The sequence below is a fragment of the Harpia harpyja genome, unplaced genomic scaffold (assembly GCF_026419915.1).
Source record: "Harpia harpyja isolate bHarHar1 unplaced genomic scaffold, bHarHar1 primary haplotype scaffold_39, whole genome shotgun sequence".
NCBI lineage: Eukaryota > Metazoa > Chordata > Aves > Accipitriformes > Accipitridae > Harpia > Harpia harpyja.
In genome coordinates this window covers 1,031,975-1,053,279 of record NW_026293320.1, presented here as the reverse complement: position 1 = coordinate 1,053,279, position 21,305 = coordinate 1,031,975, and the positions used below count along the sequence as shown (strand labels likewise).

General features: G+C 53.0%; 1 protein-coding gene and 1 non-coding gene across 2 annotated transcripts; one reads left to right on the top strand and one right to left on the bottom strand.

The window, feature by feature from the left end:
• Window positions 1-9,370: 9,370 nt before the first annotated feature.
• On the bottom strand, window positions 9,371-10,306 carry LOC128138372 (olfactory receptor 14C36-like). The gene has a single exon (XM_052779663.1). It carries the CDS (start codon window positions 10,301-10,303, stop codon window positions 9,371-9,373), a length of 933 nt encoding a protein of 310 aa, XP_052635623.1. The 5' UTR covers window positions 10,304-10,306.
• A 7,876-nt stretch (window positions 10,307-18,182) lies between these two features.
• Window positions 18,183-18,254, top strand: TRNAA-UGC (transfer RNA alanine (anticodon UGC)). Its single transcript has one exon. It is a non-coding gene; the product is annotated as a tRNA-Ala (tRNA).
• Window positions 18,255-21,305: the final 3,051 nt, after the last annotated feature.

Below are 21,305 nucleotides of genomic sequence, written 5' to 3'. Positions count from 1 at the left end.
GCAAGAAAAGAAAAAACCTCACCCAAAAACAGTACAACAACAAACACTAATAAAGGCTGGACCTGCAATGAGTTCCATTATGAGTCATATGCTGAAGAGGATGGACACTCTGCAGCTTCTGGAAAACATTCAGTCATCAGTTGCCACGCTGCATCCCTGAGGTCCTGATTCCTCCTGCTGTAGGTGAGGGGGTTCACAACTGGAGGCACCGCTGAGTACAGAACTGCCACCAGCAGGTCCAGGGATGGGGAGGAGATGGAGGGGGGCTTCAGGTAGGCAATCAGGACAGTGCTTATAGACAAGGAGACCACGGCCAGGTGAGGGAGGCACAAGGAAACGGCTTTGTGCCGTCCCTGCTCAGAGGGCATCCTCAGCATGGCCCTGAAGATCTGCACACAGGACAACACAAAGAAAACCAAACACCCCCAAAAAGAGTGAAGCAGTAAACATGAGAAGCTGAAGTTCCTTGAGGTAGGAGTCTGAGCAGGAGAGCTTGAGGATCTGGGGGATTTCACACAGGAACTAGTCAAGGGCATTGCCCTTGCAGAGTGGTACTGAAAATGTATTGGCAGTGTGCAGCAGAGCAGTGACTAACCCACTGCCCCAGGCAGCTGCTGCCATGTGGACACAAGCTCTGCTGCCCAGGAGGGTCCCGTAGTGCAGGGGTTTGCAGATGGCAACGTAGCGGTCATAGGCCATGACAGTGAGAAGGAAATACTCTGCTGAGATCAAAAAGACTAACAGAAAGACCTGTGCAGCACATCCCAAGTAGGAGATGGCCTTGATGTCCTAGAAGGAATTGGCCATGGCTTTGGTGAGAGTGGTGAAGTTGGAGGCCCGGTCAAGAAAAGAGAGGTTGAGGAGAGGGAAGTACATGTGTGTGGAGGTTTTGGTCGCACGCAATGGCATGATGATGAGGCCATTTCCCAGGAGGGCAGCCAGGTAGATGCCCAACAAGAGCCAGAAGTGCAAGAGCCGCAGCTCCCGCATATTGGCAAATGCCAGAAGGAGGAACTGGGTGATGGAGCTGCAGTTGGACATTAACTTCCTCTGGGAATGGGGGACTGTTCAAGAGGCAAAAGACAGTGACAAGTTTGAAGAGAATTCTCTAAGCAAAACCTGATGCATGTTTCATAGAAATCTCACTGATATTGCCTCTCCTGTTTCAGGAAGACCTGAGTCACGTCCCTTTCATGGGCTGTGGTTGGTGCTGGCTGAGGGTGCCCCAGGGAGCAGGGGTGCTCTGCTGTGGGCTCTGCAGGAGTCACTGCTGCCCTACAGCAATGGGTAAGTAGGGACTCATTCTGTTCTAAGATTAAATCCAACTTTGTGACATTGTCGTGGTTTAAACCCAGCCAGCAACTAAACACCACGCAGCCGCTCACTCACTCCCCCCCACCCAGTGGGATGGGGGAGAAAATTGGGAAAAGAAGCAAAACCTGTGGGTTGAGATAAGAACGGTTTAATAGAGCAGAAAAGAAGAATCTAATAATGATAATGATAACACTAATAAAATGACAGCAGTAATAATGAAAGGATTGGAATGTACAAATTATGCGCAGTGCAATTGCTCACCACCCGCCGACCAACACCCAGCCAGTCCCCCGAGCAGCGATTCCCTGCCCCCCACTTCCCAGTTCCTATACTAGATGTGACGTCACATGGTATGGAATACCCCATTGGCCAGTTTGGGTCAGGTGCCCTGGCTGTGTCCTGTGCCAACTTCTTGTGCCCCTCCAGCTTTCTCACTGGCTGGGCATGAGAAGCTGATAAATCCTTGACTTTAGTCTAAACACTACTGAGCAACAACTGAAAACATCAGTGTTATCCACATTCTTCGCATTCTGAACTCAAAACATAGCACTGTACCAGCTACTAGAAAGACAGTTAACTCTATCCCAGCTGAAACCAGGACAGACATCAAAAAGCTTCTCAGCTTTGTCACTCCCAAGTCACACAGTCCAGAGCCTCAAAATAGTTCCTCCTGGTAGGCCTCAGTGGCAGAGGCAACTGACGTAGCCAAGGGGACAAAGACTTTGGGCCTTTCAGCCTTGCCAGAGACCTCGGCCATCTCTATTGCAGCCTGTCCTACACTGTCCAATGCCTGCATCTCTTTCCCTTCAGGCTGCAGACACCCATCTTTATTTCCCACCTAGCTCTCAGCCCAGCATTTCTATATCTTCACTGATGTCTCTCCACATTCACTGGCTTTTCCCTGAAACACAAAGCCTTGGGCTGATCCAGTCTCCCTCTGGGTGACTTGTTACACCACAGCACTGCCCTTTGAGGGACATTGTGTTCAGTCTGGGCCTCCTCAGCTTCCCTTTGTGGCACTAGTTCTTTCTCATGCTGTCTCTTACTACAAAGAAAACCTCCACCATCTCTGAAACCACCCTGGAAGCACGCTCAGGCTACTCCTATACTGTCTGGTGCCTCCACACCACTGGGCCAAAGAACTCCAGGTCCCTCAGCCACTCCACACAGGCCATGTGCACTAGGTCCCAAACCCCACCTTGCAGACCTCCACTCCACACTCTGTGGTTCCTCCCTACTTCTCCAAAACGGGGAGCATCACCCTGGGACGGACCCATGTCTGTGGGTCACACCAGGGCTGAGTTGAGGGGCATGATAACTCAGGTTGTCTGGGCAGCCCACGCTCCTCCTAACGCAGCCCAGCATGTAGCTGGCCTTGTTCACAGTGTCCATACTCTACCGGCTCATAGGGCATCCCTCGTAGTGCCCAGGTCCTTCTCCTCAGGGTCACCTCTCAGTCGGTCAGGTCCCAACCTGTCCTGATGTATGGCGTTATTGTCCCCACACGCCCCTGCCGCCCACCTATGCAGGACTGGCCACTTCTCCTTGTAAAACTTCAAGTGATTTCCATTTGCGGAACCGCAAAGTTTCTCAAGGTCCCCGTGGATTGAAGAACCATTTGGTCAGCTTTTCATGTTTGCGTGCAGCTCACCTTGATTGGGGTGTCTCCCACAAGATAACAGCATGAGGAATTGCAGGCCCCTACAAATCCCCTCTCCTGGAGAAACTGTGGGGTCCTGGGGGTCTGGTAGGGATAAGGCCATAGGTCTGGACCCAGAGGCAAAGTTGCTTTTTATGGCAGAGAGCAGCAGGAACAGGCGGAGCTCTGCCTGGGAATGGACGATGAGTCAGATGAGAGCTCAAGGGTCATGGGCAACCCTGTGGTGGCTGGATGTCTTCTCTGGTGCCCCTGATGAGGAAGAGGAAGTAGATGAGGCCTTCTTCAGACAACTGGAAGAAGTCTCCTGTTTGCAGGCCCCGGTCCTCGTGGCAGGCCTAAACTATCCCAACATTTGCTGAAGGGGACACATAGCAAGGTGAAAGCCATCCAGGAGGTGTTTGGAGTTCATTGACAATGTCTTCCCAACAAGGGTGAGTGAGGAGCCAGTGAAGGGGAGTGTCCTGCAGGACGTCATCCTTGGAAACAAGGAAGAGCTGGTCAGGGGTGTAACAGTCAGGGGTGAGAAAATAGAGTTGAGGTTCCTGAGAGAAGGGAACAAGGCAAAGAGCAGGACTTCAGGAGAGCAGGCTTTGGTCTGCCAAGGGACATCCTTGGCAGTATCCCATGGGATATGGTCCTGGAGAGAAGAGGGGAGAGCTGTTTGATGGTCAAGGATCTCCTCTTCGAGCACCAGAACAGTACACCGGGACATGCAGGAAGTCAAGCAACATTGCGGGAAGCTGGTGTGGGTGAGAAAGGAGCTCCTGACAAAAATCAAGCATGAAGAGGAAGCACAGAGAAGGTGGAAGCTGGCTGCTTTCCAGCCTCAGTGGTTTTGTGATTCTGTGCTGGAGAGAGACGTGTGTGTGTTTGTGCGTGGGGGAACTGGAGGGATGAGGCGATCCCAAGGCCAGCTCGTGGATAAATGGAGAGCCTCAGATCAGCTCCTGGAGAGATCACTACTGTTATGCATGTCTATAGAGGCCTAAGTTTTCCACTAACACAGCCTAGCAGACAAACAGCCCAGCCCTTGTTTCTCTTTTCTCCACTGACAGTGGTTTTGCTTGGCTTACAGACCTCCCAAGATCCTTTCCAGGATGAACGATTGTGCATTTTCTTCCACCACTAGTCTTCCCTTGATGATGGTAGGGAGAGCGCTCAGGTTCCCCATGACCATGGAAGCAAGCAGACATAAGTTTGGAGTGATCAGCTGTGGCTTTTTTGTCCCACTGAAGTCATGGATGCAAGGCTGCTAGGCAGGTAACCCCAAGCAGGCCTCATCATAGCTGAGCTTAACCTCTGGTTTTCTTTTTCCTTCTTTTCCCTCCCGAGTTCTCCTTTGATCATCCTCACACATTCCTCTACAAACAGCCCAACTGTGCTCCTTCCCCGCTGGCCCTGGATTTTCTGGCTTTGTACCCTCGTGTGGTGTTTCTAAGGTGGTTGTTGTGCTGATTCCTACATTGGTCAGTACAAACCCAGTAACTCCTTTTATTAGCTGTAGTGTCCTGCAACTTCTCACGCTGTGATCTTGTGTTGATGGCTCACCACAATCAGGGTGAGCCATTTGCACACAAATATTAACAGCTGGCAAAATGGAGGTTCACTCCAGGGGGACCTTCAGAAGCTCTGGGATTTGGCCAGTAGAAACTTCTCAAGTTTTTCAAGGAGAAGTGGCCAGTCCTGCGTCAGGGGGAAGAATAACCCCATATATCAGGGCAGGCTGGGTCCGCACTGGCTGAGCAGTGACCCCCATGAGAAGGACCTGAGCACTACGAGGGACACCATACAAGCCAGTGGTGCATGCTCACCATGAACAAGGTCAACTGCATCTGGGGCTGCATTAGGAGGAGCGTGGCCACCCCAGGCATCCGGAGTTCTCATCCCCCTCCAGGGAGCCGCAGGGTGCCACACCTAGACTAGTGTGTCCCTCGGTGGGAATTCCTGCTGTAGACAGGTGGGGAGGAACTGGAGAGTGCCCAGAGGAGGTCTGCACATTTCCTCTTCTTCAGGCCCCAAACCCCATCTGTGCAGAGCTCTTCTCTACCCACTCAACCCTGGCAACATGCGGTCCTGGAAGAACCACTGTGCTCTCCAGGCACCTCCAGATTCCCCTCCTAGAGGATGAGTGTCCTTAATGTCACCTGTGGAAAGCCCTGGGTACATCCCTCAATTACACTCACCATCTCGCCTGTCATCAGACACCAGCTGGTGACTCCTAAATCCAGTCCTGTGTCTGTTAAAGCTCACAAACAGACACTAAGCTTTTTAGTCCTGAACACATGGAGGAAGAGGAATTTCAGGGGTGCAGTTCCTCAGGCCTCTTTGGAGAAAGAGCCTGGCATGAAAGCAGGGCACCAGCAAGATCCCATTTGATTACAGAGCTGCTACGAGAGAGGCTAACTCTGAGCCAGTGTTAAACATACTTTTATAAGGGCACTAGGTGCACTTATGCATGCAAAGTAGGTACATGACTGAGAGGTAGTGATGCAAATGCAAATATTTGTGGGGACACATAAAAACCATGAATGAAAAAAACCAGCAGCAATAATGATAATTATAATGATATTAAAAAAAGAAAAAGAAAAAAAAACAACCACAAGAAGACACATCAAACAAAAAAAAAGCAACAAACCCCCGCCTAGAATCAGATAGTCTGGGAAACATTTGTGGAGAGAGGTGTTAATATTCTCACTGCTAAAAAATGTCAATGAAATCACTTTCTTAAGGGCATCCTTGAGCTCCTGGTTCCTCGAGCTGTAAATAAGGGGATTCACTGCTGAAGACACCACTGAGTATAGCGCTGTGTGGTGGGTTGACCCTGGTTGGATGCCACGTGCCCACCAAAGACGTTCTATCACTCCCCTGGACAGGGGAGAGAAAATATAACAAAGGGCTTGTGGGTTGAGATAAGGACAGGAGAGATCACTCACCAATTACCATCACGAGCAAAACAGACTCAACTTGGGGAAAATTAACTCAATTTATTACCAATCAACCAGAGTAGGGTAATGCGACATAAAACCAAATCTCAAAACACCTTCCCTCCACCCCTCCCTTCTTCCCGGGCACAACTTCACTCCCAGATTCTCTACCTATGCCCCGCAGTGGCAGAGGGGGACGGGGAATGGGGTTTACGGTCAGTTCATCACACATCATTTTCTGCCGCTTCATCCTCCTCAGGGGGAGGACTCATCACACTCTTCCCCTGCTCCAGCGTGGGGTCCCACCCACGGGAGACAGTCCTCCATGAACTTCTCCAACGTGGGTCCTTCCCATGGGCTGCAGTTCTTCACGAACTGCTCCAGCATGGGTTCCTTGCACGGTGTGCAGTCCTTCAGGAGCACACTGCTCCAGCGTGGGTCCCCCATGGGGTCACAAGTCCTGCCAGAAAACCTGCTCTGTGGGCTCCTCTCTCCACAAATCCACAGGTCCTGCCAAAAGCCTGCTCCAGCGTGGGGTTCCCACGGGGTCACAGCCTCCTTCGGGAACCCACCTGTTCCAGCATGGGGTCCTCCACGGGCTGCAGGTGGATATCTGCTCCACCGTGGACCTCCATGGGCTGCAGGGGGACAGCCTAGCTCACCATGGTCTTCCCCATGGGCTGCAGGGGAATCTCTGCTCCAGCGCCTGGAACATCTCCTTCCCCTCCTTCTTCACTGACCTTGGTGTCTGCAGGGTTGTTTCTCTTACATGTTCTCACTCTCTCGCCGGCTGCCGTTTCTGTGTGTCCTGCAACTTTTTTCCCTTCTTAAATATGATATCACAGAGGCACTACCACTATGGCTGATTGGCTCGGCCGTTGCCGGCGGCAGGTCCGTCTTAGAGCCGGCTGGTATTGGCTCTGTCAGACATACTGGAAACTTCCAGCAGCTTCTCACAGAAGCCACGCCTGCAACACTCGCGCTACCCAAACCTTGCCACACAACCACAATACACACTGCTTCCACCAAGTACAGAGATGGGGAGGAGATGGAGGGGGGCTTCAGGTAGGCAAACATGGCAGTGCTGATAAAGAGGAAAACCACCGCCAGGTGAGGGAGGCACGTGGAAAAGGAAATGTTGGAAATGTATTTCTGTGTATGTACACTAACCCCCTTCTTTCAGCCCATTGCCTCTTGTGCTTGTGTCTTGTACCATGGACATGAGCCTGACTCAGTCTTCCTGGGAACACTGCAATGCTGCTACATGTTTCGCCCAAGATCTTCCTTTCTCCGGGCTGGACAAGCCCAGCTCCCTCAGCCTCTCCTCACAGGTAAAGTGCTCCTGCCTTGGACCATTATGAGGGTCCTTTGCAAAACTGGCTCCTTCTTGCCGACATCTTTCCTGTACTGGGATCTGAAATCTGGACACAGTGTTTGGTATAATCCCTCCCCTCCATCACCTGGCCGTGCTACTGGTTGTACAGCCCAGGGTGCTCCTGTCCTTCCTTGCTGCCACGGCACAGGGCTGCATCCTGTCCATCTCACTGTCCACCAAGACCTTTCCAAAACGCCTCCTTAAAAGCCAGGCGGCCCCCCGCCTGTGTCATTGCCAGGGTTAGTCCCCTGCAGGGAGAGAAACTGGCATCTGTCCTTGTGGGATTTCCCGAGTTTCATGCCAATGCATGCTCTCCTCTTCCTTGAAGCCTTTCCCTGAGCACAGGGGCCTGGAGACCATTTCAGGAAAGACTCAGGCACAGCAGGCATTCATTCCTTCAGCCCCAGCTGTGTCTGCTGTTATTAAACCACCTTTCCCAGTCAGCAGCAGCCCTGCATTTTCCTTGTTCAGCCTTGGTCTCTCAGAAGTGACCAAAGCTCTTCTGTTTGCTTTTGAATTCCCTTGCCACCAGCATCTCCAGGTGAGCTTTTCTTTTCCTACACACATACCTCCACAACAAAGGCAACAGAAATTCCTGCTTTGGACCTGTCCTTGCTGACACCTCCTGGCAGCTGCGTCATGGCCTATGTCAATGGCTTGTCCTTATGCTGGCCCAGCCCCACTGCCCATACGTGGTCTTACAGCCCCACTCTGCAGGCACAGCATGGGAGAAGGTAGAGTCAGGGGTGGGAAAGTTCCCCCCATTGTGATCCCTATGACGGCCTTCAGGTCACAGTTCCCCCATGACCCTCCTACTTTTGCAGCTTCCCCAGCACCCGACCCATGCCCTGCCGCAGCCTTGTCCTACATGGGGTTTTGCAGACAGCTCTTCTCCAGGGTCTGCCAGGGTCTGGGGAAGGAGCGAGGCTGGGCAGGGCTGTCCATTCCCCCAAACCAGCTCTTGGCCCAGCAGGAAGATGGAGATAGCCTCACAGCAAAACTCACCTGTAAAACTGGGGTTACCGCCAAGTGCTGCAAATGGCCAAAAAGAGATGCTGGGAGTGACAAAGGCCCTAAGCCACCTTCCCTGTCTGTCCACACCACCAAAGGCACAGACCAGACTCCTCCTCTCCCCTACACCTGCATGTCTTCCATGCTTGCCGCAAGCCCTGCCTCTGAACGACAAAACCCCCATGTGAGTCCTGCCCCTGCATGGTCACACACTGCAAGCTATACAGTGATATTTTTCTCTCCTGGGCACTTTCCAGCACAGACCAGCTCCCCATGAACTCTTCCCACCTCCTCTGACCTTTCTCCACCTCCCCTGCCCTCTCCCCACTGCAGCCCAGTCTGGCATGGCCCCACAGCAGTGCCCACCACAGGGTGCGGCAGAGCTCTGGGCACTCACCCCACAGCCCCAGACCCTCTGAAGGGCACAGCAGCTCCTCGGGGGTGGAGAGGGCTGAGCCCCAGAGCTGGGGGGCATCTGTGGCACAAGGCCTGAGGAGATCCCCTTGTATGACGGAAATGCTGCAATGGAGGCCAGCTCTGTCACACAAGTGCCCACTGCCTGTCCTGCCTGCGGTCACAGGCCTGCCACACAGCAGGACTGCAACCAAGCTTGAAGAGCACTCAGGCGTTCCACCAACCCAAGGGTTCAGAAGGAAAGCATGGAAGTGGGAAGAGAGCAGCTCGGGAAAGACCAAGCGCTGGTGCTCCCTGGCAGTGCTGCTGTGCCGGGACTCTTTTCTTCTTCCCCTTTGCACACAGGCACTGCTCCCTGCAGCTGCAGAGGTCTTGGAGGAAGGATCTCAAAAAAACCAAGTCACTGCAGGGCCCTTTATTTTGTTTAAACACACAGAGGGTATGGCTCCTCATTTGCACAGCCCCTAGGGCATACAAAAGCTGCATAAACTTTGGATTAGAAACCGGAGGAATAAAGGCATTTCTTTGTGGAAAGAATTCAGATAAGTAAAACAAAGCAAAAAGAGCAATCAAAAAATGCACTCAAAACCCAAAATTACCCTAAAAAAACCACCAGAAGACAGGATGGGCCTGTAATGAGATATGAGTACTATGCAGAAAACAACAGGAACTTTATTGCTTCTGAAAGCATCCAGTCATTAGTTTTCTCAGGGCATCCTTGATCTCATGGTTTCTCATGCTGTAGATGAGGGGGTTCACAGCTGGAGGCACCACTGAGTACAGAACTGCCACCAGCAGGTCCAGGGATGGGGAGGAGATGGAGGGGGGCTTCAGGTAGGCAAAAAGGCCAGTGCTTACAAACAAGGAGACCACAGCCAGGTGAGGGAGGCAGGTGGAAAAGGCTTTGTGCCGTCCTTCCTCAGAGGGGATCCTCAGCACAGCCCTGAAGATCTGCCCATAGGACAGCACAATGAAAGTAAAACACCCAAATGCAATAAAGGCAGAGATCCCAAGTACGCCAACTTCTCTGAGGTAGGCATCTGAGCAGGAGAGCTTGAGGATCTGGGGGATTTCACAGAAGAACTGGTCCACAGCATTGCCTTGGCAGAGGGGTAGTGCAAATGTGTTGGCAGTGTGCAGCACAGCATTGAGGATCCCACTGCCCCAGGCAGCTGCTGCCATGTGGACACAAGCTCTGCTGCCCAGGAGGGTTCCGTAGTGCAGGGGTTTGCAGATGGCAACGTAGCGGTCATAGGCCATGACAGTCAGAAGATAAAACTCTGCTGACATCAAAAAGAATAACAGAAAGACCTGTGCAGCACATCCTGCATAGGAAATAGCCCTGGTGTCCCAGAGGGAATTGGCCATGGATTTGGGGACAGTGGTGGAGATGGAGCCCAAGTCGAGGAGGGAGAGGTTGAGGAGGAAGAAGTACATGGGGGTGTGGAGGCAGTGGTCACAGGCTACGGCGGTGATGATGAGGCCGTTGGCCAGGAGGGCAGCCAGGTAGATGCCCAGGAAGAGCCAGAAGTGCAAGAGCTGCAGCTCCCGAATGTTGGCAAATGCCAGGAGGAGGAACTCGGAGATGGATCTGCTGTTGGACATCTGCTGCCTCTGGATGTGGAGCACTGAAGGAGGCAAGGGCAGTGACAAATTAGGGGATTATCCTCTGATTAAAATCAAAGCCATTTCTCATAATACTTGTTCACTGAATTTTTTTCCATTTCAGCGAGATCTCTCCTCAGCTCTGTGGATGGAGCTCTGGTAGTTGCTGGCTGAGTGTGCTGTGAGGATCAGGCCCTCTGCCCATTGGCTGCCAAGGAGTCAGCCCTGCTCTGCAGCAGTGGGTTTCTTGGAACGTTGTCTGTCAGGGGGTCAGTCCTGGTGTTTGAATTGGTCAGAGGAAACTGCTCCTAATGTAAAAGTGCTTGTCAGCATCTGCACTCCCAGGGATAAGAAACCACAATCAAAAGAGTGTTTAGGAGACACGGGGGAGGTTAGAGGCAGCTGGGCACTCAGGAGAGAGTTACCCTTACCCAGCTCTGCATGCCACCTGCCAGACACCAGCACAGCCAGGCAGTTGTTCTCAGTCCCTGTGCTCTACTTCAGGAGGCTCCTATCAGACTTACTGATCACTCCAAGTTACAGCTCAGGAGTCTCAGGGACTTGTTCCAGCATGACAGATCCTTTTCCATTTGTCTCAAAAATTTCACAAGAGTAGGAAACTGAAAACACAGACTCAGGAAAGATCCTTAACTTTATAGCAATCACTGCTTCGACCTTCCCCATGAAAAATGCCCTTGGAAATGTCCTGGGGGTGATCTAGAGATGTGAGCAGCCCTGATCCACACAGCACCCTCTTGTCAGCAGAAGGACCCTGCCCTGCTGGGGATTGCTTCTTCCACCCACAGCTTCCTCTCACTCTGCTGTTAGCGTTCCCCAGGCAGGCTGAGTACTTACCCTGACCGGTGGCAGAGACCCTGCCCGAACACACAGCCCCCTGGGGCGCAGGGACCCTGCTCAGAAGGACAGCCCTGGGCACCCCTGGCTGCACACCCACCTTCACACTCTGCAGCCATCCCCAGGGGAAGGCAGCTGACATGCCCTGTCCCTCTGAGGGTGCAGCAGGGAAGCTGTGCTCCAAAGCACGTCCTTTCTCTCTACACTGGAGAAACCGTGAGAGTCTTCCTGACACATCCCATAGGCTGTGGAATGTGCCAGCTTTAGGAGGTCATTCCAGGAACCACAACTGCATTGCCTTGCAGCCAGAGACTTACCCTGTGAAGGGCTGTGAAGATTTTTCTCCAAGTCAGCTCTCCTCTCTCCTCCCACCCAGACTGCCTTTAACCTCTCCCACCACTTCCCTCCTCTCCCCTCGGTGCCTGCAGGCAGTGCCCTCAGCCCTGCTGCGCTTTGCAGAGGAGCTGCTCCTGGGCAGAGCTGTCTCTCTGCAGTGCTGCCTGCTTGCCATGAGCTCCCTCCAGCCCAGCAGCCCAGCCCAGCTCAGCAGCAGAGGACCAGCCCAAGGCAGCACTTTCTCTGCCTCCTCTGGGCTCCCTCCAGGTGTCCCTGGGGCTCCAGGGGAACCTGCTGGCAAACAGGCTGAAGCAATCACTGATTTTCCCTTCCTCAGCTGGGGAGAGATGCTTCTTTCAGCAGTGACATTTCTCCTATCTGAAAGAATGAGGTGCAAGAATCACCTTTTCATTGTCCTGTCTTTATACAGGAAGCACATCACACTGGGGTGGCCACATGTATGGCTACATTCTCAAACTTCTGGTTTTTCCTCTCCACCTACCTTTACTCACCCCCTTGAAACCATAGTCAAGGAAATGTCCAACGGTTTTCACAGTGGGCCTGTCAGTAACACCTTGTCATTCCTAGAGATCAGCTTCTCCTCCACCAAAGGCCCTCAGGGGCAGCAGAGCCACCACTGACAAAAACCCCATTCCCTGGCAGGGCTGCCCTTCCCAACCCTTCTTCTTTCTGTCCTTGCAGATAGCACAGTTTGCTCACTGTGTTGGCATCCAATTTCAGCTTTATGTTTCCATCCGCCAACCACTCCAGCATGGCTCTGAAGCCAAGCCTTTGCACACACGGGGTCTTAGATGCTTGGACCAGCTTCCCGAAGACAAGTCAGAGCCTGGCCTGGTGTTACAGCTGAGGTGCTACAGCCCAAATGTGCACTGATGCCCTCAGCCAGGGGCATAACAAGGACGAGCTGGAGCCCGTGCTTTTTGACATCCATAAAGGAACTGCCAAGGCATGGTGGGACAAGTGACACAGCTTGGGCACTGCAATGGATGGGTACCGGTTCTCAGGAGAGACAGGCTGGAAGGATCAGGAGTGGGGTTCCCTCAAAGTGAAGAAGTTGCTTGGATGTCTGGAGCTCCTTACTGGGGCCAGAGAGAAGTTGGGTCAGCCCTTGTGAGTGAGGGTCAGAGGAGGGGCCAGTAAAGGTGACATTGTGGTTGGAGTTGAGGAACCCACAGTCAGGGTGAGGAAGTGGGCACAGTCTTTTCTAAGCACCCCAAGGAAGTGTCTGGATGTAGAAGCCTGGGCCTCACTGGGGACTTGGACGACCCTGGAATTTTCTGGAAGGGGAACACAGCAGCATGCAAACAGTCCACGCCGTTTCTGGAGTGTCTTGGGCGAACATCTTCACACAGTTGCCAGATGGGCCAACAAGGGTAATGCAAACTCGGATCTGATACTTGCCAGCAAGGCAGAGCTGGCCAGGGAACTGAAGGTCAGTGTAAGCCTTTTCTGTCATGAAAATGAAAGAGTGAGGTCCCAGCTCCCGAGGGGAGTGAGGAAGCAAAATAGGAGACTGCAGATGCCGGACATTAAAGGACCAGACTTTGGCCTATTCTGGGGAGTTTTAGGGGGGTCTCACGGTCATTCAGAATTGAAAGACAGCAGGGCTTCATACAGTGCTCTTCAAGGACAGCATCCTCCAAGCATGGAAATGACCTCTATCAAAACTGAGTTGAAACTTGAAAGTAAATTCAAGGGCACCATAATGAGCTGTTATTACTTCAGGGACAGTTAAAGAAAAAGCAAAGACAATATGTGATCACTGCAGATGAGTAGATATAGGTAGATCTGACAGATTTTGTGTGCTCTTTGACTCAGTTATCACCAGCAAGGTCTCCCGGGCCTTGGTGCCTCAAGGCAGGACTCTAGAGGAAAAGAAGCAACAGTTGGTAGGAATGAAATCAGGGGCTACTTGGGCAAACTCAAATGCTACCAGTCAAAAGGGACCAAAAGTATAAATGTGTATTTACATAGAGGGAGAGAAAATTTCATCAGCTTGCTAATCCCTGTCCATGTCCTATGAAAAAAAAGAAGAAGGAGACTTTACAGACCAGTATCAAAGTTCTGGAAATGAAGACTTCTTGCACACTTACTACACCGAGGTCTTTTCTGTATATGTTTCAAATTCTACCTAACATCTTCTTTCAGAGGTTGATGTATTTGCCCACATAGAGATGGCCACAGCCTCCAAGATTCCCAGGGGTAGCTGAAGACCCCACATGGCACTGGGAAATGTGACCCAGGGCTCTCAGGAGCCTTTCTGGAGCAGGAGCTGGTGGACAGGCAGGGTAGGCCAAAGCATCTCAGTTGACACAACTGATTTTTCTCCCTTGAGTAGAAAGGCAAGCCTGGACAATTGCACTCAACGTGTCCAGTGCTGGAGAAGAATGAGAAATAAGTGGGTCTAGGTGCTGCAGAGTCTACTTGAAGATGCTCCTGTAACCCAGATATGTTGGGTTTAATGCAGATTTGGCTTTTCAAATGTGAGCATTTTGTTCAGTTTGTGTCTTTGCTTCCTTCTGTGAATGGAGGGAGCTGCTGACTTCAGCGTGTGACTCGCTGTGAGTGAATATGGACAGACAGAGCCTGGGGCAGGGAGGTCTTTTGGGGTTCTTGGGATCTGTGTTTGACACAAAAATGTGTTTTCTATTGCTCTAAGACGATCCACTGTGGAAAGTGGACTTCAGAGGAGGTAAAGTGGACTTAATATACAGCAGAGGAGGGTGGTTTATTTTTTATTGAACTATGCCTTCCTTTGGTTTTGGGTTTTGGCAATTAAGAAAGATCCTTCTGTCTCTGTGTACAGCTTGTTCTCCAAGTGAAGCCGGTGGCAACTGGTGTCAATGGGCTGAAACATGCAGCTACTGACTGTAGTGGAGAAAGCTCAGAATTGAACAAAGGTGTGTAAGTCCCAGGTGGCTGATGAGAGAAGTGGTGGGGTTGGAGGCAGGGACAAAGACTGCCCATAGAGTGTCTGACATACAGGGTCTTGGCTTCTCTGCATATTCAGAGTCCATTAGGAGATGCTGAGGGTCAGTATCAGTTGGAGTTTGCTGGTATCCCTTAATGTGTAAGCAGAAAAATAAGAAGCAGAAAAAGATGAAATTGTTTCTTACTGATATTTAGTACTGAAAACTTTTCACTTGGACTGCACTCCAGAAACGCCTCAAACTAACCACGTAAGAAGTGAGGAAGGAAGGAAAGTTATGCCCAGAGGCTTGGCTTGTTAGGGCATTTGGCATGTTAATGAGCATTCTGGTGCCAAGTTCCCGACCTGCAGATACTAAAAGAAGATTTCACTGGCCTCTGGAGAAGTGCAAGTCAGCAGCACGTCTCCAAGTTTCTGAAGGTGTTATTTAGTCCCACTGAGGGCCATAGTGAAGCGATCATGGAGGGAAGGAGATGACAAGGTGACTGTCCCTGGGGGCTGGTGAAGCAGGGACGCAGAGGCACTGGTTACAGGTTGAAAATCAACCGTGCAGGCAGCTGTGAATGGCCTTGATGTGTTTCATCAAGCAGGATGTTCAAGCGCTGACCCCCATACCCTAGGAATGGGGATCCTTTCCCTCATAGCATGCTCAGGACTCTTCCAGGGAGCAGTGAGATGTGGGGGTGTGTGATGATGCCGAGTGCAGGACAGCGATAGGACTCCTCCTGGGTTCTATGGAGGGTGGGTGAGGAGGCAACACAGTGCTGGGGTTGTAAGGAACTGGTGTCCTCTCAGGGGCTGCAGTGGAAGAGATAGCAGCCATAAGCAAACGGACAAGGATTTCAGTTCTGCTGGGGGATCCCTGACCCCACAAAAGGGTCATCCCCACCACAGCCTGACCTAAACTGTTCTATGCCTGTCCTACACTGTTCTATGCCTGTGGGTCTTTCTCTGCAGATTTTAAACACCACTCCTGCTTCCTCACCTCGCTCTGACCCCATGATGTCCCAAGCTTTACGGATGACTTTCTGTCCTCACTCACTATTTCTTCAAACACAAAGCTGCGGTTTTCTGAGGTTTTGCCAAAGGCTGTGCATTCTTGATAACCTGTGCAGCTTCTTCCAAAGCCCTGCTAATACTCCTCAATCAGCCAAGATGTCCCAGCCACCAGGCTCACTTGAATCTTCTATTTTTCTCCACATCCCAGCAGTAATCTGCACATCCTCCTCCTTCTGCCACCTCAAAATCAAAACTCAGCCTATTTCACTACAGCATGACACCGTCCCACTCCACGCTGTTTCACATCATCCTCCTGCCTTTAACACACACACACACCACTCTCTCCCTGCATGCTTTTGTGTCTCAGAAACCCTTCCTCTTCCCCTGCAGTGATGGGACATCAGCCCAGGAGGTCTGTGCATTCTCCAGGCTCAGGGATGTTTTCCTGAGGGCCGTCCAAGTGTGGGGAGTGAAGGAAGAAAAGAGATCGTGTCAGCTCATGGGGCATTACTGAGCACATTCACTGCCAGCAGTGGGCATTGCCCTTCTGCCAGGCTGAGCCATGCACAGCAGATGGAAAAGTCTCTATCATCATCCCTGTTTGCACAGGAAGAGCCTTCCTTCCTGCCATCTTCCCAGGACAATCCTCTTCTTCCTCCTCGACACAAAGACATCAACTCTTTCCATTTCTGGGCTCAGACATGACTGTAAGGATTTGCTAAAGCCATCTGCCATCCCCTTGTTTCTCCCTGACATCCCCCGACCCTCTCTCCCAGACCTACACGTGACCAATCGCTGCTGCTCAGGGCCTCTCACTCTTCAGAAGAGGTCTTGAGCTTCTTGGTTCTTCCTGGCACTTACTATAAACTTCCTCGCTCCCTCCAGAGCTCATGGTGAGCTTTCTTGGCCATAGCATGGCCTTTATGACCACCTCGTATGAAATGGTTGTCTTTTTATGATTGTCTGTGCAGAAAGAGTAGACACAGAAAAGCACCAAAATCATCCACAAACGGATGCTGAGTGAACTGCTATAAAAACCTGATGAGTTACCCTCGAGGTTGTGTCTTTCTGGCAAGGAGTCTGTCATGAGAAAGGGATCCAGCCTCTGCCACTCTCTGGAGAGGGAAACTGGCAGTGTCCATGCCACCTCTGGAGAAAAAAGGTGACTTTTGCAAGACCACCCTTCACCTGAACCACTTAGATATGTACTTGCAGATGGGCTATCATGCTTTATAGTGCCAACACCTACATAATTGGCACTGCCTGGAATGGCAACCACAGATGCGGACTCCTGTGTTGCAGATATTTATATTTAGGCAGATTAAACTGGTTTTTTTTTAAATGCTGATACCCTTAGGCAACTCACACAAATGCTTGAAGGATTATTGATGCCTTTCAACATGATTATCAACAGAAGGTCCACCAGCTTTACATCTCAGGAAATGGGACACCAGAGGCAAAGAGAAGGATGGTTTGGGCACTGTCCTGGCATCTGGGAAACTGAAGCGTGCTCCCATCTCCCCGACACCCTACCCTTCTCAGTGAGGGGTGTGAGAAACTCTGCCAACGAGGTCAGAACTCACAGTGGTGACAACTATCTGATGTCTAAGTGCAGCCAGAAGCTAATAATGATAAAGATAACACTAATTAAATGACAACAGTAATATTGAAAGGATTGGAATGTACAAATGATGCAAAATTCAACTGCTCACCACTTGCTGACTGATGCCCCATTAGTTCCCGAGTGGTGATCCCTCCACCCCCACTCCCCCCAGTTTATATACTAGCCGTGACGTCACATGGTATGGAATACCCGGTTGGCTACTTTGGGTCAGCTGCCCTGGCTGTGTCCCCTCCTAAATTCTTGTGCCCCTCCAGCCTTCTTGCTGGCTGGGCATGAGAAGCTGAAAAATCCTTGACTTGAGACTAAACATTACTGAGCAACAACTGAAAACATCAGTGTTATCAACATTCTTCTCATACCTAACTCAAAACATAGCACTGCACCAGCTACTAGGAAGACAATTAACTCTATCCCAGCCGAAACCAGGACAATCACCCACTCTGCCGCAGACACCCCAGGCAGGGCTGTCCCAGGGCACTGTTTTGCTGTCAGGACAGTCCTCAGTGCTGAAGGAGTGGGAAGGTCCCTGAGCCCAGCCCACTCCCTCAGCCCCAGGCAGATGGAAGCTCGCTGTTCAGCTCACCTCCAGGGATGCTGGGGGACAGAGGGTGCAGGGGGAGGCCCAGTGCCTGGAGGAGGGGGTGTAAGATTTCTGCCCCCATGTTCTCTCCACCACATGCCCTGGGATGCCATAACAGCCTGAGGACACCTCACCCCAGGGAGGGCATTTCCCTCACCCTGTGGCACTGCTCCTGCTGTGGAGTTGGGGACAGATGTGTCACAGAGGGGTGTTGCCCTGGGTGGCAGAGGAGGCCCAGGGGTTTTCTCCGCTCCATCAGCCCACCCCGGAGTTGGCCACAACATGGGAGTAGTGCCAGCAGCAAGAGCCTCCTCCCGTCCCATTGCCCTGCAGAGACGTTGAAGGGCAGCGCTCTGCAGTGCAGCCTGTGCCAGGATCAGATCCCAGCAGAGAGGCAGTCCCGACTTCCCCCATCTCAGAAGGGTTCAAGTGCTGTTTTCTGCAGAGGGTCCCTGGGCACCCAGGGGACAACAGGGCTGTGCTTGTCATAGACGCATCGCGGGAGAAGAATGTCTCTCCTGCTGGCAGGCATCAAGGGGATGGAGCTCAGTGGAAGAGCGCCCACTTTGCATGTGGGAGGTCCTGGGTTCAATCCCTGGCATCTCCAGGGGTGGTGCTTTTGCTCTGACTGCCCAGCCTCAGGCAGGTGTGGGCTGGAGCTTGGGCACTGCTCCTCTCCAGACCCTGTGCGCCTGCCCTGCCCACCCAGGGGCTGTGGGAGGGCTGTGTGTGCTGCCTCTGCTGAGTCCCCTCTTGGAGGAGAAGCAGGCAGCTGTGCTGGACCTGAGCCCAGGTCACTGCCCTGCATCCTAGACCCACCCCACCCAGGGGCAATGCTTGGCAGCAGAGTGTGCCTGTGAGGAGACCTCAGGGATGGGATAGACAGCAGCAGCACGCTAAGGAATCCTTTCTGGCTGCACTGGGAGATGTGGTGTGAGGGTGCTGGTCCAGCCCAGGTGTCCTTTGGGACCAGAGCCACACTGCCCTGGTGACTTTCCAGGGCTAAGGAGCTGAGATTGTCCTGTCTCCACTCCAGGTGGAGATTCCATACCATATGGGAAGCATTCTGTGCCAGCAGGTAAGGCTGTCTGGGCTGGACGAGCATGGGCAGGGCTGTGGGACTCCCAGCTGGAGGTTTCCTTCCAGCATCGCCACTGGCTTGAGCAGAGCCTCAGCTCAGGGAACCTGGGTCTGCTGAGGTCAGGTGCAGCCCTGCAGAGGTGGGACTGGTGGGGCCGGTGCCCACCTCTTGTTCCTGGGGTGTTTGGTGACTCCGTCGACCCTGTGCTGGCAGGATCAGGGAGTCACAGGTCTGTCCACAGCCATGCACAGGCAGTGAGGGCCAGGAGATGGTGCCTAGGCTGCTCCCCTGGCCATAACACCCACAACCAAAATGGGGCATGAGACACGGAGTTTCACTGCAGGGTGCCCAGCACCCTGGTGAGCCGAAACTCACAGAAATAAGGCTGCTCTCCTATGGGCTTTAAACAGCCAAGCTCTGCCCAGCATGGGGGCTGCAGTGCTGAGACTTGGGGTGTCACTGTGACCCCCCTCAGGCAGGTCCTCGGGAGCTGCAGGAACAACCACAGATCTGGGCTACAGTGACAATCTTGCTTTGCTGCAGAGAATGGACCCAGCCTGCAGGGCCAGACTGTTCAGGTCCCCAAATGCCATGAAACAGGCTCTTCCTGCTCAGACATGCTGCTCCCTCAAGCACACACAGGCCTGTGGCTCATCTCCCCAAGGAGGAAGAGGAAAAGGTCTGCCAGGTGCCAGAGTAAGGGAGAAATATTACCCCTGTGGGAGGGCAGAGCTAGCAGCAAGGTGGCACAGGACAGGCGCTGGGTTTCTCTCCCCAGTCCCCACTTGGAGCGCCTTGAGTCTGCATGTCAGTGTTCATACTGTCCATAGCCCCCACCATCCTGTGTTCAGAATATAACACTCCCGCCTCCTTGTTTACTTCACTTTTATACCTTAATTCTCTGAGATACAGGGCTGGAGCTTGCCCCCATGGGAGCTTTCCAGGGGATGGAAGCTGTGATTGCAGTGCCCATGTATGTCACCCATCACCGTGGGGGTCTCACCCTGGGAATGCTGCCCTCCCGTGGGGTCTGCCAGCAGGAAGGCTCTGGGGTATGGGGCAGAGGGATGTGTGTGCCTGGGCTTCTCCCAGATCCCCCCAGGATCACCCCAGGGGTGAAGGAGCTCCCAGCAGGGAATGGGGCAATGCTGAAGTGGGAGAGGATGTTGGTGACAGTCACCTCCTCCCTGCTTCTACTCTAGGGCCAGGTCCTGCTGTATGCAGCAGTACTGAGCTCCAGCAACTCCCCACAGGGAACCCTGCCACAGACAGCCAATGCACCTTCCAGCCCGCAGCAGAGGTTCCTTTTCGGGAAGTGCCAGAGGGGTTTGGAGACCCACCAGCAGCAGCAGGGAGGGTAGTTTGGGCACTAGGTCCTGCCCAGGTGTCAAACCCTTTTCCCCGCCTGGTTCCTGCATAAAAGGTTTCTCTGCCCATGGATACTAGGGCAGGTGAAAGCCCCAGCCAAGGGAGAGGGGCCCTGGCTCAGCTCCCAGCAGTGCCTGTTTTAGGGGAGGGACACAAAATCTCCTCTGCCATGGAAATGTGCCCACGTGAGCATCCTACCAGATGAGCCCTTCTCCAGGCCAGGGACTGGACCACGGCTTTTGGCTGCAGCACACATCCTCTGGGGATCCTTTCTCCATCCCCCTGGCCCTGCAACAGTGCTGGGGGAAAGGTGCCCCCATCCTACCTGCTCCCATCCCTCTTGTACCTGCACACAAGTACTGCCCTGACAAAAATCCAAACTGACATCCCTGGTGAGGCAGCAGGAGGGCAGGGGTGGGGGCTGGAGGAGAGCAGGAGGAGGGGATCCCAGGGCTGCCGTGGGGCCTTACAGCCTCTGCTCAGGAAGAAGGCAGCTCAATACCTTGACAAGAGTGCTCAGGGTCTGCGAGGGCCCAAGGCAGCAGGAGCAGACCATGGAGACTGGAGTCCTGGCAGAGCATGAGGAGAGGGAATCCCAGCCCCGCGTGTCCCAGAAAGCAGCTCTGCACCCTGTGCTGGGGCAGTGGGGAGCAGAGCTGCCTCCTAACCATGGTGGGAGGTAATCCATGGGCCATGTTCCCCCCTGGGGCTGGCTGGGGTGTTCAGGGCACTGCGGCCAACTCAGGGCTCACTTCTGTGGGGCCACAGCCCAGGGCTTACCCTGACACGGCAGCTCTGTCTTGGCCTCTGCACTGTGGGACCAGCATGGCCCAGGCCCTGCCTGGGGCAAAGAGCAGCTGGGAAACCCTAGGGCGAGGAAATGGGTGCTCCCACTGCGGTGCATCATGGGACCTATCAGAGAGCCGTTTTGACTAGAAACTGCCTGTGGCCAGTAGGATGGAAATGTCTCTGTCAGCAGGATTATTCCCCAGGGACCATGGGCTCTCGCTCCTCCACAGCCTGACCCCAAGCCTGCTGTCCCTGAGACATGCCCATTTCCCCACCTCCGTGACTTTGTTTTCTGCTCCTCCTGATCAGCCTCAGGCAGATGCCTTGACACTTGGGCAGGCAAGCACCAGCTCCAGGTCAAAGCCCCCGCTCCAGGTCAAAGCCCCCAGAGACTTTTATTGAGAACAGAGATGATGCACA